Source organism: Balaenoptera acutorostrata, chromosome 9 (genome assembly GCF_949987535.1).
Source record: "Balaenoptera acutorostrata chromosome 9, mBalAcu1.1, whole genome shotgun sequence".
Lineage (NCBI taxonomy): Eukaryota > Metazoa > Chordata > Mammalia > Artiodactyla > Balaenopteridae > Balaenoptera > Balaenoptera acutorostrata.
The window spans coordinates 7,775,269-7,789,558 of NC_080072.1; the positions used below are offsets into that span (position 1 = coordinate 7,775,269).

Genomic DNA, 14,290 nt, shown 5'->3' on the forward strand with positions numbered 1-14,290 from the left:
AGAAGAGCCTCGGCACCATCAGCTCGTCCCGGGCTCGGGACTTTCCCTAGCCGCCGAGGGCCGGTCCCGCGGGCGCCTCCTCCCGGCCGGGCGGCGGGGCATCCCCGGCCTGGCCCCGCCCCGGGCCCCGGCCCCGCCCCCGCGGCCTCGGAGCCACCGGCGCCCGCCTCGGCGGTCCCACCCCGCCCCGCCCCGCCCCGCGCCGCCCCGCGCCGGCTCCGCGGCTCCGCAGCTCGCGCCAGCCCGGCGCCGGGCCATGGCGCTGCTGCAGAATGTGTCGCTGCAGGATCCGCGGGACCGCTTCGAGCTGCTGCAGCGCGTGGGGGCCGGGACCTATGGCGACGTCTACAAGGTGCGCCGGGCGGCGGGACGGGCGGGAGAGAGGAGAGGAGGGTACGCGCTCCGCGCCCTGCTGCGGGATCCGGCCCCCAGCCCCGCCCCTCCTCATCTCGCTTCACCCCCTCCGCCCCTGCAGGCCCGCGACACGGTCACGTCCGAACTGGCCGCGGTCAAGATAGTCAAGCTAGACCCAGGTGAGGACCCGGAGCCAGGGCCTCAGCGCTGGAGGGAGGGCAGAGGGCCTCAGAGCGGGCGCGGTGTGAGAGTTGACATTTCCGAGACCCCCTGAGAGGCAGGCCCCGGGAGGTACTGTCCGCTGGCACCTGTCTGCCCTGGAGAGGGGAGGCACTCTGTGCCCATTTTGCAGATGGGGGCATTGAGTTAAGGCGGCCCCCTTCATGATGCCCTGTGTTTCCCAGGGGACGACATCAGCTCCCTTCAGCAGGAAATCACCATCCTGCGTGAGTGCCGCCACCCCAATGTGGTGGCCTATATTGGCAGCTACCTCAGGTGAGGCTGCTTTATCCCCTTGCCTGCCCCCAGGCAGCCCCCATATGGCCCTGCCATGTGCCCACCCCAGCTCTGTGTCACCCCAGGAATGACCGCTTGTGGATCTGCATGGAGTTCTGCGGAGGGGGATCCCTGCAGGAGATTTACCACGGTGAGGGCCAGGACTCCAGGCCACAGAGGGTCACAGCCTTCTTCCCATCCCCACCGCAACACAGGGCAAGAGGGGAGAGCTGGGGCCCTGGATTTGGGCCCCTCTCCACTTCTCACTAGCTGTGTGACCTTGAGAGAAATGCTATCCTTTTCTGGGCTGTATATCCCAGCCTATGTCGGGAGGGGATGTGGCCAACTCCCCTTTCACCAGCAATTCCTGCTGCTTACCCCACACAGAGTGGAGCCTGGGAGGGTCAACATATCCCCCCAGACCCCCCTGCCAGCCCTTACCCCTCCCATTTCAGCCACCGGGCCCCTGGAGGAACGGCAGATTGCCTATGTCTGCCGAGAGGCACTGAAGGTAGCTGGGCCCATAGGGCTACTTACACCCCCAGTCCCCTGGAGCAGGGCAGGGAGCCCAGCTGGCCAGTGTGTGTGTTGGGGGGTGGGGTGGGTGGAGTGCTCAGGCAAAGGTGCCTGAGGGGCTGTGGGTCCTGGGGGGAAGGGGCCCCAGCCGTGTTGCCGGAAGCAGCCCATTTCCCTTTTGGCTCAGTCATTTCCTGTTTGAGGAGAGGGGAGGAGGAAGCAGCTTGGGTGGGGGGCCCCCGTCCTGAGAGGGGGTTCAGGAGAGGTGGGATATACTGGGTAGCTGCTCTCAGGGGCTCCTCTTCGTCCCCAGGGGCTGCACCACTTGCATTCTCAGGGGAAGATCCACAGAGACATCAAGGTAGGGGTCTGGCCAAGGGCATCGTGGGAGGGAGGAGGAGGCTCTCGGGGGCACCAGACGGGATTCTCTCTCCTCCATTCCCACAGGGAGCCAACCTTCTCCTCACCCTCCAGGGAGATGTCAAGCTGGGTCAGTACCCTGGGGACACAATCAGGGTGAGGGTTCTATGGGAGCTCCTGGAGTCTTAGAGCCTACTTTCAAGTGCAGCTTGTCCTTGAGCAAGTCATTTTACCACTTGAGCCTCAGTTTCCCCATTTAGAAAGTGGAACAGTTCTCCCTTCCTGTTAGAAGTTGGATGTGGTTGGGTCCGTAGGGAGTCTAACATGGGACTGGGCACGTGGTCATGGAGGGAAGGTGCTTGACCCCTCCCAGGAGGGGACCTGGCCTTGCCTTATGCCTGTGGCAGTTGTGGCTGAACCTGGGCTGCCTATTTTATGAGCCCTGCCAGGTGCATCCTGAGCCTGAGCCCTGGACGTGGGTGGGGAGTGGCAGCCAGAGGTTGGATGAGAGCAGCTCTTTCTCCCTGCAGCTGACTTTGGGGTGTCAGGCGAGCTGACGGCATCTGTGGCGAAGAGGAGGTCTTTCATTGGGACTCCATACTGGTGAGGCTGCACCTCTGGCTGAGGGGGTGGGGGCCACAGTGGGGCACCCGGCCGTCTCATCTGTGACCCCGCCTCTAGGATGGCCCCGGAGGTGGCCGCCGTGGAGCGCAAAGGTGGCTACAATGAGCTGTGTGACATCTGGGCCCTGGGCATCACCGCCATCGAGCTGGGCGAGCTGCAGCCCCCTCTCTTCCACCTGCACCCCATGAGGTCAGTTGAATACTTGCCCCTTGCCTGACCCCAAGAGCCCTGTGACCCTCGACCCCTGACCTGTGGTCTCCATAGGGCCTTGATGCTGATGTCAAAGAGCAGCTTCCAGCCGCCGAAGCTGAGAGACAAGACTCGCTGGTGAGGGCCCACATCCCTTGCTGGGGCCCCCTTTTCAGCCCAGCCCCATGGGGGCGGAGGAGCCTTCTGCCACCCCCCGGGGTGCAGCCTCAAGGGCCCTGCCCTCTCTGGGCCTCCACAGACCATCCGCAGGAGGGGCCTGGGCCCTGCTTCTGGGCTGGGGACCAGTGTGGACAAAGAAGAAGGGCAGATGGTTGATGACGGAGGCGCTGCCGGGTCGCAATAGCAGTGTTGCTCAGGCCAGCTGCCCTCGGCCTCAGGCTGGCTCCTTCCTGGGCAGGCCCAGCAGACTCCTCTGGAGCAGTGGCAGGATGGCCTGCCTGAGGGCTAACCTGGGCCTGCGGGTGGGGTCTCTTGTACCCACTAGGACCCAGTATTTCCATCACTTCCTCAAGCTTGCCTTGACCAAGAACCCCAAGAAGAGGCCAACAGCAGAGAAGCTCCTGCAGGTGGGAGGTAGAGGGGTGGGGCAGGGGGCTCGATGCTCAGAAGCAGGGGCCCGGAGGCCAGGGACCAACCTGCACCCCCTCCATCCTCCAGCACCCCTTTACGACCCAGCAGTTGCCTCGGGCTCTCCTCACACAGCTGTTGGACAAGGCCAATGACCCCCACCTGGGAACCCCCTCCCCAGAAGACTGTGACCTGGAGGTAAGTGAGAGCAGCTGGGGACTGGGTCTTGGCCTGGTCTGGTCATAAGGCATGCAGAGATGACAGAAGTCAAGGTCCCTTCAGCTTGTATGTTTCCAGCACATGGAGCTTCAGTCTGATCGAGCCCACCCGTTAGGAATCTTCCCTGAGCCGGTTTGCCTCCTTGTCGCCCCCCTGCGATAGGTTCTTGCCCTTGGCCCAGCATGACCGTGACCCTAGTTAAGCCATCTTCTGCTTTCTCTGTGATCTTTGGCGAGTTACTTGCCTCTCTGTGCTGGTTTTCTCATCTGTGAAACGAGGGTGCCATTTAATCTCGCAATAATCTCAGGGCGTTTTCGTGAAAACAAACACATCAGTGTGTGTAAAGCAGCTCAAGGAGTACCTGGTGTGAGGTGGGCGTGGACACGTGTCCACTGTCTGTGTTCTCTCGTAGACTTACGACATGTTTCCCGACACCATTCACTCCCGGGGGCAGCATGGCCCAGCCGAGAGAACCCCCTCGGAGATCCAGTGTGAGTCTGCTTTGGCGGGGGGCTGTGTGGATTGGGGGGCTGTGCGTGTGGATTTGGTGTGAGTTTCGGGGTCAGTCCTGAGGCTCTGGCCCCCTAACCCCTGGATCTGGGCCCTCCAGTTCACCAGGTGAAATTTGGCGCCCCACGAAGGAAGGAAACAGACCCACTGAACGAGCCGGTGAGGAGCTGGCGGTGTGGCAGGGTGGGGCGCAGGGCTGGGCTGGGGAGCTGTGCGGGTGACCGAGCACCGCAAACTCAGGAGCCTTGCAGCAGCAGCAGCCTGGCCCTCGGACCCCGGGAGAGCTGTCCAAGCAGGCCTGTCCGCCCAGGGACCCGGAAGCCTGGGGGCTCCTTCCTGGCGCAGGTTGTTTTGGACAGTCAGCTGGGGGTGGCAGGGTGACCACGCCTTTCTAAAACGTGGGCCTGTCACTCGTCTGAGGACGCCCCCGCCCCCTTCGGCACGTTCTTCTCTGCCTCGGTCGCTGTGACTGCTGGGTGGGCTGACTCACCATCTCTGCTCTCTCGCTGTCTCTCCTTATCGGCATCTCTCTTCACCCCCACGATCTCAGTCCCTGCCTGCCCTTCTCTCTCACTGTCTCTCTGTCTCCATCTCTCTCGTTGTTTGTCTGTTTGGCCCTTTTTCACACTTTCTCTGCCTCTTGTTGTCTCTCTCACAGTCTTCTTGCTTGTTACCGATCTCACTTTCCATCTCTGTCTGTCTGCCATCTCTCTCTCCCACAATCTCTCCAGCACTCTCTCATGTTGCCTGTCTGTCTCTCTGCCTCCCTCCCGGTCTTTCTGACTTGGTTTCCCCACAGTGGGAAGAGGAGTGGACGCTGCTGGGAAAGGAGGAGCTGAGCGCGTGAGTGACGGGGAGGGAAGCTGCGGGGGTGGGGGGCGGCAGGAGAAAAGGCTGACCTCTGATCCCTTCCCCTCCTACCCAGGAGCCTGCTGCAGTCAGTCCAGGAGGCCCTGGAGGAAAGGTGAGGGGCCAGGGCCCGGAGCAGGTGGGGGGCAGCTGGGCTCAGGACCCAGTCACATCTCACACCTCGTCTCCCTCTGATTTGTCCCCGACAGGAGCCTGACCATCCGGCCAGCCTTGGAACTCAAGGTACGGAGAGGAGGGGAGCGGGGGATGGGGATGGGGGGCAGTGCGATAGCGGGTGCAGTTGGAGTGGGGGTAAGTTACAGGGTCCCCTGCTAACAGCTGGGCTGGGTCCCCTGATCCTCCTGCCAGGAGCTGGACTCCCCAGATGACACCATAGGAACCATCAAGAGGGCCCCGTTCTTGGAGCCGTCCCCCACTGAGCCTCCAGCTGAGGACCTTCAATCCAGCCTCCCAGGTGAGCCCCAGGCTCGGGGGACCAGGAGGCGGGCCCTGGGAGGTAGGGGGTGGTCCAGGACCGGAATTCATGGCAAGTCTGTGCCTGCAGGAACCGCACCTCCACCTCTCCCAGGCCCTGACAGCCCCCCACTGCTCTCCACTGCCTGGGCCACCATGAAGCACCGGGAAGATCATGAGGTGAGGCGGTGCAGTAGCGGGGGTCGGGGAGATGGGAGGCTGGGGCTGTGGCCCTGACTCCTTTCTTCCTTCCCAGAGGTCATCCTGCCATGGGCTCCCCCCGACCCCCAAGGTGCACGTAAGTGTTTGCGCATGGCTCCACCTCCGCACCGCCTGCTGCCCCACCGCCTGTGGCTTCCCCCGCCCCGTCCCCCCCACCTAGTGCTTCATCAGCCTCTTGCCTCCTCTCCAGATGGGTGCCTGCTTCTCCAAGGTCTTCAATGGCTGCCCCCTGCGGATCCACGCTGCTGTCACCTGGGTTCACCCTGTCACCCGGGGTAGGCCAGGGGCAGGGAGGAAGCAGGAGCCTGGGAATCCCCAGCTTGGGCCAGGGGACGTGGCTGACCTCTGACCCCATACCCAAACCTGCAGACCAGTTCCTGGTGGTGGGGGCCGAGGAAGGCATCTACACCCTCAACCTGCATGAACTGCATGAGGATACGCTGGAGAAGGTGAGGCCCGGCTGGCGGGGGAGGGCCGAGGGCCTTGGGCGTCTGGGGTGCTGACCCCTGTCCATCTGTGGCTCTGTGGCCTCCAGCTGATTTCGCACCGCTGCGCCTGGCTCTACTGCGTGAACAACGTGCTGCTGTCACTCTCAGGTACAGTTGGGGCAGGCGGGGGCAGGGCCAGCGCCCCACCCACCAACACTCTCTGAGCCCCTCTCCCCTCCGTCCCATCCCTCCGCAGGGAAATCCACGCACATCTGGGCCCACGACCTCCCAGGCTTGTTTGAGCAGCGGCGGCTACAGCAACAGGTCCCCCTCTCCATCCCCACCAATCGCCTCACTCAACGCATCATCCCCAGGTCAGGGACCCTGGGGAGCCTGGCCCTGCGGGGAGGAGGGAGGAGGGAGAGGCAAAGGGACAGAGCCAGGGCTGGAATGCAGCCTTTCCTGGTACTGAGACTGTTGGGATCTGAGACATGTCACTTGGTCTCTCTGAGGCCTGGTTTCCTCATAGGTCAATACAGTTGGTAGCCTCCCCTCCCCCTGCACCCAGGCCTGTTGGGAGGGAAGGAGACAGGGCATGTGAACGTGCCTGGCAAGCTCTGGGAGCTGCGGTGGGTAGGCTGTGGGGCAAATGTTTCCTGAGAACCTACTATGCGCCAGGTCTTAGGCTGGGCTTAGGGATGACAAATCAAATGAGTTCTTGACAGTCAGCTCCTGGGACTGAGGTGCGCCAGAGGGAGAGCTGGAAGGGGTGGGGAGGCCTCAGAGAGGCCAGGCGAGCTCGCGGAGTTTGACAGAGTGTTGGGGGTCTTCCAGGCAGATGAGTTAGGGAACAGCCTTCTAGCAGTGGGAGGAACAAGTGTGAATTCTCATAGGCGATCGGGGGAGTTAAAAGGTGTTTGGCCCGAGCTAGGAGGGGGAGCAGCCCAAGAGGAAGCTGCACAGGTGGCAGAGCCCTGCCGTTGACGCCAGGCCCAGGATCTGGGCTTTGTCTGCCTGGCGGCGGACCTGGAGCATCTTAGAAGGGTCCCTCTGTACATCAGTCAGGATTCTTCCTGTTGCAGGTGATTCAACTCGCTGGCTTAAGGACAAAAGGGAATTTAACGGCTCGTGTAGGAGTAGGGTCAGCTGCATGCCCAGCTGGATCCAGGCTTAAATGGCATCTTCAGGCATCTTCCTGCATCTCCTGGCTCTATTTTCCTCTTGTCACCTTCATTCTCACGCAGGCTTTCTTGTCCAGTGATGGCTACCTGCAGGTCCAGGCCAGTGTTCCACTAGCTAACAACCCAGTGGAACTGGAACCTCTGTTTTCCAAGTAATCCCCACAAAAGTCCAGGGCCTAGCTTAGGTCCATGCCTACCCCCGGGGTAGTCACTGTGGAAGGGGATGAGGAGCCAGGGCCCAGGCCTGCGTCCCGTGCCCTCTCCTGGAGCTGGGGGAAGGAGAGGGGGGCTTATCTGGGCAGATGGAACCAGGAGCATCTGCTGGCCACTCTGGTGACAGTGGGAAGGATGAATGGAGGGGGAGGCTGACGAGAGGGCCTGGAAAGGAGGCCGGTGTAGTGACCCCAGGCAGTGTGAGAACTAGACGGACTCCAGCAATATTTAGGAAGTGGGATTGACAGGATTTGGGGACTAATCAGAGTGAGCTGGAGGGAAAGGGAGGGACTGGGAGACCCCCAGAGAGCAGACTGTGTGGTGCGTTTATGGGGCAATAGAGTCCCTCATTCAGCCATTCAGCACCTAGCATGCGCCAGGCAGTGTCCTTGGCGTGAGATACACCTGGGAACTGGAGACCCTCATATTCCCCAGACTCTCCCGTTGAGACAGACGACAGTGGACATGAGAAGGAGTCTATACGGTGGTGACACAGAGAGGAAAGTGCCCCGTGGAGAAGAGCAGGGTGGTCAGGAAGGACCTCGCTGAGAAGGTGCTTTTTGAGCAAAGACTCGGAGGGGTTGATAGAGCAAGTCCTGAGGGTATCTGGGGGGCTGGAGCCGGCCTGCCTGTATGAGGAACAGCAGGGAGGCCCGTGAGTCCAGGTGGATGGAGTGAGAGGGAGCTGGCCTCCGAGGGCTCTGTAGCCACAGTGAGGGCTTTGCTCCTGACTCAGAGCAGCCTCAGGGCCACTGCAGAGGAGTGGCGTGACTGAGGTTTTCACGGGTCACTCTGGCTGCTGCGCTGGGAGGAGACTGGAGGGGACGCGGGCGGACGCGGAGACCCGTCAGGAGGCTGTGGCACTGTCAGGTGGGACGTGATGGCAGCTTGGGCCAGGGAGGCCGTGAAGGAGGGGAAAAGCGGTCAGAGTCCAGTTTTATTTTGAAAGCTGAACCAACAGGATTTCCGGACAGTTGGTGGATGGAAGAGAAAGAGGAGTCAAGGATGACTCCAAGGTTTTGGCCTAGACAATGGGAAGGATGGCGCTGTCATCAGCTGTGGGTGGAGCAGAATTCAGTGTTGTCACATGGAGTTTGAAATGTGCAAGTGGGACCTCAGCCCTTGGCGGGGGCTGGGGGGTGGGGGGTGGCGCTGAGTTCTGAGGGGGAAGGTGGACTGTGGGCTTAGACATCGTCATGACCAGGTGGGTGGTGGAAGCCGGTGGGGAGGGCGGGGGAGGCCGGGCCGTGGGGAGATGAGGGGCCCAGGGCCATTATTCAGCGGGCTCGCTTGAGGACCACATCGGGAGCCCCGTGGCCTTGGGACTTCCTGACCTCAGTCCCAAGCCAACCTCTGCTTTGGCCCAGGACCTGCAGGAAACAGGCCCATTACAGGCCCAAGTCACAGGCAGCTTTGGGCGTGTGTTTGGGAAATCACAGTATCACAGCAGAGATCTCGAATTGTTGGGAAAAAAAACAAAAAATATCCGCCTCTGTCCCATCTGAAGGCCAGCTGGGAAAGAGAGTGGAAGGAACAAGGAGAGAGAGAAGAGTGAGGACAGAGGTGGAGAGAGAGGTGCTGGCTTCCTTGGCGGGGCCCACATCCCAGCAGAGGGTGCAGACAGGGTTGGGTCACTGGGAGGAGGTGGCAGGGCTGCTGACATGTAGCCCTGTTCCCAAGGGGAGGAAACAGGTTTGGAAGGTCCCCTGAGGGTTTGGGGGACAGCCAGTAACCAAATGAGGGACCCCACTTCTCCCTCGGCACCAAGGTGAGCCACCCACTGGCCACCCCATGGAATAGCCTGAGCTGAAGCACGAGAGGGCAGGGCGTTTGCCGTTTTGTGAGTCTTCATCTCCTCCGCCCGGCTTGCTCATCTGTGACTTGCAGCGTGTCGGGTGGGGACTGGCCCTGAGTGCTCTGGCCGCCGGAGGAGCTGGAGGCTGCATTAGCTTGCCGCCCTCCCACACCCTCGTTTTCTCAGTTATTTCTTTACTTACACCCTGCCTTTGCCTAAAAAGTATTTTCGATGACTGGAAATAGGTGGGAAAGTAATAATAACGGGATGAGAAAAGTTAGCCTTTTGTGAGGGCACCTGATGTGGCAGGCTCTGCTGCAAGCTCCTCCCCTGAGTTAACTCATTTAGGCCTCACTGCGACCCTGTGAGGGGGGTACCACGGTTATCCCCAGGCTGCAGGTGAAGCAGCTGAGGCCCGGAGAGGTTAAGTCCCGAGGGTACTGCAGGTGAAGCTGCAGGTGAAGCAGGTGAAGCAGTCGAGGCCCGGAGAGGTTCAGTGCCCTGCCCCAAGTCGCACGGTGAGAGGTAGCTCTGTGATCCAAACCCCTGGACGGGATGTACCCGCTCCAGGCTGTATAGGGGGTGCTGGAGCCGCGAGCACCGCGTCACATCCTGCGCAATTCACAGCTTCATGGCTCCTCGGATACTCGGGCCAGGGGCTTGACCTCTCTGAGCCTCGGTCTGCCACCTGTGAGGCGGGGAAGGTGTTAGTACCCGCCCCTTAGGGCTCTGCAGGGGGCCTTGCCCAGGGTGGCACCCGTGACGCCTGCCCTGGTTGCCACCCCACAGGCGCTTTGCCCTGTCCACCAAGATTCCTGACACCAAAGGCTGCCTGCAGTGTCGCGTGGGTAAGAGCTGGGCGAGGTGGGCGGGGCCGGGTGGGCGCGGGTGGGCACAGCCCCGGGCCCACCACCCCCTCTCTCGCAGTGCGGAATCCCCACACAGGCAGCACCTTCCTGCTGGCCGCGCTGCCCACCAGTCTGCTTCTGCTGCAGTGGTATGAGCCGCTGCAGAAGTTCCTGCTGCTGAAGGTGCGGGGCCGGTGGGGGGACCCCCAGGCGGGTGGCAGGGTTTCTGGGAGGAGAAATGGAGACCTGAGCGCCCCTGCTGCCCCCAGAACTTCTCCAGCCCCTTGCCCAGCCCAGCAAGGATGCTGGAGCCGCTGGTGCTGGATGGGAAGGAGCTACCGCAGGTGTGCGTGGGGGCCGAGGGCCCTGAGGGGCCCGGCTGCCGCGTCCTGTTCCATGTCCTGCCGCTGGAGGCTGGCCTGACGCCGGACGTCCTCCTCCCACCCGGTGAGCTGGAGGGCCAGGCTGCTGTATGTGAGTGTGTGTGTGAGTGTGTGCATGTGCATGTGATATATAGAGAGAGAGAGGGAGAGGAAGAGGGAGAAGTTCCTCACAGCTTACGGCGCCATGGAGGCCTTGGGGACCCGAAGCTCCCAGCCTCTCTTCAGCTCAGCAGCTAAGAAAACCTGACCAACCCTGCAGGGGCTGCAGGGACAGAGCCAAGCTGGGGAAGGCGGGTGCCAGAGGCCTCCATTCTGAGCAAGGAAGCAGGACACTGGGCGTTGGGACAGCTCAGGGGAGCGGAGTGAGTGGCAGTGGGTAAAGAAAGGGGAAGGTGCCCTGGACCAAGTCCTTGCGGTGGCCCAGACCCCCAGCCAGGGGTCTCATGGGATTTTACTCTTGATCCTCACAATGGCCCTGCAAGGTAGGCATCGTCGTGCCTGGGTTACAGATGAAGAAACTGAGGCCCAGAGATTCGAGGTCACACAGTGACCGAGTCATGAAGCCTGGCTCTCCTGACTGCAGAGCCCCTGCCCTCCCAAGCCTCCCTGGGCCTCAGCCCTGCCCCTTGCGATGGGTCACTTTGCTGCCAAACATCAGTTCCCCTGCTGTGCAGTGAGACTGGCCATCGTGACCCCACCCGGCTGTTGTGCAATGCACTTGTGGTGAAAGCTGGCTGATGCACACCTCCAGCTTTTCCTCTTGGGGCCAGAGTGGGGCTGGTGGCTCAGCCAGGCCGTGTCTCCCTTCTCTGCCTGCAGAGGGGCTTCCGGGCTCAGCCCAGCAGGTGATCCAGGTGGACAGGGACACAGTCCTAGTCTGCTTTGACCGTGAGTGTCCCTGGTATCAGGGCTGGGAGCTGGAAGCGGGTGGTGAGGGAGGCCAGGTGGGTCTGTCTCCCCAGAAGGGAGCCACCCCGCCCCGCCTACCAGCCCGCCCCCTGTGCAGGCTGCGTGAGGATCGTCAACCTGCTGGGCGAGCCCACGGCGACGCTGGCGCCTGTGCTGACCTTTGACTTCCCCATTGAGACTGTGGGTGAGTGAGCAGACAGAGGCGGGGGCGGGAGTATCCCTGGCCTGGGGCACATGATGTGGCCCAGGGGCCCGGGACTGGCAGCGGGACAAGGAGGCAGGTCCCCCAGCCCCTCTGGAGAGCTGTCCTGCTCACCTGCGGCCCAGTCTGTGAGGACCTCTGTGGCCCAGACCTGGGCCCAGGCCATAGCTGGGGGAGCCGGTGTCCCCAGGGCAGGTGCAGGGCTGATGGCCGCCTGGCCCCTCCTAGTGTGTCTGCAGGACAGTGTGCTGGCCTTCTGGAGCCACGGGATGCAAGGCCGCAGCCTGGACACTAATGAGGTGAGTGAGACTCAGGAACCTGGTGGCTCCCCGCCCAGTTGTCCCCACCTTTTAGGAGAGGACCCGCTGGGGTGGCCTCAGTGCCCCTTTTCTTCCCAGGTGACCCAGGAGATCACAGACGAGACAAGGATCTTCCGAGTGCTTGGGGCCCACAGGTAGGACACGGTGCCCCGGCCTCCCCTTCAGACGCTCTCCAGGCCAGGTGGAGGTGCCCAAGTGTCTTCCCACCTTGCTCACCTCCGGTTCTCTCCCCTCCAGAGACATCATCCTTGAGAGCATTCCCACCGGCAAGCCGGGGGCTCACAGCAACCTCTACATTCTCACGGGCCATCAGAACAGTTACTGAGCCAGCGGGCCGGCCTGGCCAGGGGCATCCCCCGCCCGCCCCAGGCCTTAGCGGCAGTTCTTTTAGGCAGAGGGGCCCCTCCCAGATCAGAGGAGCCCAGGCCCCGGCTCTGCTGGTCTGAAGGGCAGAAATCCTGAGAAGAGTTTGGGGGCTGGGGAGGGTAGGGGTGCCTACCCCACACCTCTGCAATAACTGGACCAGAGGAAGCTGCTGTCACCTCCCCCTCCCCGGCGGGCAGCCAGTCCCCAGTGCCCCCTGGCAGGGGCCCTGGGCTGGTTGGGGGTGGGCCCGGGGCTATCCATTCCATTTGGTTCCACATATCCTTTCCACTCTTCCTGCCAAGAGCCTGCCCCTGTGCTCTGTCCTGGGGAACATGGTATTTAAAAGAGAGACTATATTGGTATTAAAGCCGGTTTGATTTTATTCCACTGGTTCCTCTGGTTTGGGGGGAGCTGAGCCCACCTGCCTCATCTCCCTCTACCTCTCCCTCCAGCACACCTTTCTTTCTGTAGCACCAGGTGCTGTGGATATAACATGGAAGGGAGGCCACCAGTGTTCTGGTGGCTCTCTCATGGGGAGCCAGGCAGAGGTGAGGGGGAGGCCATGGCCCCCCGTGGCATCTCAGGGTCGCTGTGTCTTCCTGGGCTCCCTTGCTCAGGATGAGCCCTCAGCCTTGCAGTGTGAAGTCTCTTTTGTGGCCAAGGAGTCATGCAGATGGGGCCGGGGGAGGCACTAAACGAGGGACTCATCCGAGCACCCCTGTCCCACACGAGATCTCACCAGGTAGCCTGTGGAGAGGCCCGCCAAGGGCTGCTCCACCCAGCCCCGGAGAGGCTGCAGCCTTCGGAGACAGCCTGCCCTGACCTGCATCCCCCACCCAGGCCTGGGGCTGCCTCCCGGCCTCCCACCTGCTGCCTGGATATCAGTTGCTCTGTCAGGCCAGGATTCCTGAACGTGGGTGTGCTCACCACGCTAGACTCTGGGAAGATTAGCCTGTGTCCATTGAACAAGAATTCCCAGAGGGTCTCTTCAGTGCCCATCCCTGGGCTCCCAGAGGGGTCCCTACCAAGATGTGGACCAGCCCCCAGTGAGGGGAGCTGTCCTTGCTGGAGCCTGCATCTCGAGGGCACATTCGTCCACCCGTTGCTGGCCTTGTGCTTTGCATCGTCATTCTCCCACATTTCCCTCTTAGCGGGCTCCACACCCCCAGGCCTGGGAGCCCCCTGTGGCCCCAGGCACCGACCAGGCTGCTCTTGACCAGAGCCTTTGGGCAGGTGAGGCCAAGGAGGCAGGATGGCAGCTGGCCTTAAAGGAGGGGTCAGTTGCACAGGCAGGACCAGAGCTGCGGAGGGTGGGAAGGCCTGAGTCTGGGGGAGGAGCTTGAGCAAAGGTCCAGGGTCAGTTTGGCCCGATCATCTCCCTTCTGATGTTCAAGGCAAGTGTTTGAATAAGAACTCTACACCTGGTGGGCTGTTGGTAAATACTTGATAAATGAATGAAATGATAAGTGGGTGTGTGCTGGGTAGATGGCATGCCAGTCCCCAGTGCTCCTGGCAGGGGACCCCGGGCGATCTCATGGTTGTCATATTGTCCCCTTTTCCACCCTTCAGCAGAGCTCTGACTGCTCTCTTAGAGACAAGGGAGGGTTTTGAAATGGGGAGTCAGATCGGGGGCAGAGACACAGCTCCTGTGAACCAGGCGTGCACGCCTGTGTTCTCCCTGAGACCCAAAGGAGGGAAAGAGGCACCTTCCAAGTTCTGAAGGTTTGTCTGCACCAGCCTGGGGAGGGGGGGCGCATTTGATGGGCCAGATGGAGGGGGTGACTGGGATATGATTCCTAACTTCGTTTTTCCAGATTTCTTAGCAGAGGTGCAGGATTAAGGAGTGCCGGGGGTGGGGAGGTGAGCTCCTGCTCCTTGGACGGAGACCCCTGACCCTTGACCCCAGGTACCGGGAGAGGACTTTCAGCCCATGGAGCAGCAGGCGGCAGACAGTGCCACCTTGTGGCAGGTTGCCCCAACACTCTAAAGGAGGGTTGGGGGGTGTCAGAATGTAATGTGCCAAAGCAGGGGTGCCTGGGAGAAGCAGGGGCCCCTGATAAAATATTTGCTGCCAGCAAAGTCTGGCCACCAGCTGAAGAAAGGCCAAGAAGCCAGGGAATATGCACTGAAAGACCAAAATTGTTATTTTATCTGTGTGTTTTTAAATAGGTAGTCCTTGGCCATAGGTACACAATTTTTTAAAAAATACAAAGTAAATACAATGAGAAGTCTCCTATTCAGGTCC

The 14,290-nt window shown here is 61.5% G+C and overlaps 1 protein-coding gene across 5 annotated transcripts; it reads left to right on the plus strand.

Annotated features, from left to right (window-relative positions):
- Positions 1-217: 217 nt before the first annotated feature.
- MAP4K2 (mitogen-activated protein kinase kinase kinase kinase 2) lies at positions 218-12,427 on the plus strand. Of its 5 annotated transcripts, XM_007174290.2 has the most exons (32): positions 218-352; positions 476-533; positions 759-849; positions 936-1,000; positions 1,305-1,360; positions 1,679-1,726; positions 1,813-1,855; positions 2,256-2,328; positions 2,407-2,538; positions 2,614-2,676; positions 3,044-3,125; positions 3,217-3,324; positions 3,758-3,836; positions 3,956-4,014; positions 4,655-4,698; positions 4,781-4,819; positions 4,914-4,947; positions 5,074-5,179; positions 5,270-5,358; positions 5,435-5,476; positions 5,591-5,675; positions 5,770-5,849; positions 5,936-5,996; positions 6,085-6,202; positions 9,807-9,865; positions 9,945-10,048; positions 10,135-10,312; positions 11,068-11,136; positions 11,255-11,341; positions 11,588-11,658; positions 11,758-11,813; positions 11,917-12,427. In XM_007174290.2, the coding sequence occupies exons 1-32, from the start codon at positions 257-259 to the stop codon at positions 12,002-12,004; spliced, it is 2,463 nt and encodes an 820-aa protein (XP_007174352.2). In that variant the 5' UTR covers positions 218-256; the 3' UTR covers positions 12,005-12,427. The 5 variants fall into 5 exon arrangements, with proteins under 5 accessions (XP_007174352.2, XP_057409686.1, XP_057409687.1 ...); XM_057553703.1 differs by lacking the exon at positions 1,305-1,360 and having other exon boundaries at positions 1,813-1,881; XM_057553706.1 differs by lacking the exon at positions 1,305-1,360 and having other exon boundaries at positions 271-352.
- Positions 12,428-14,290: the final 1,863 nt, after the last annotated feature.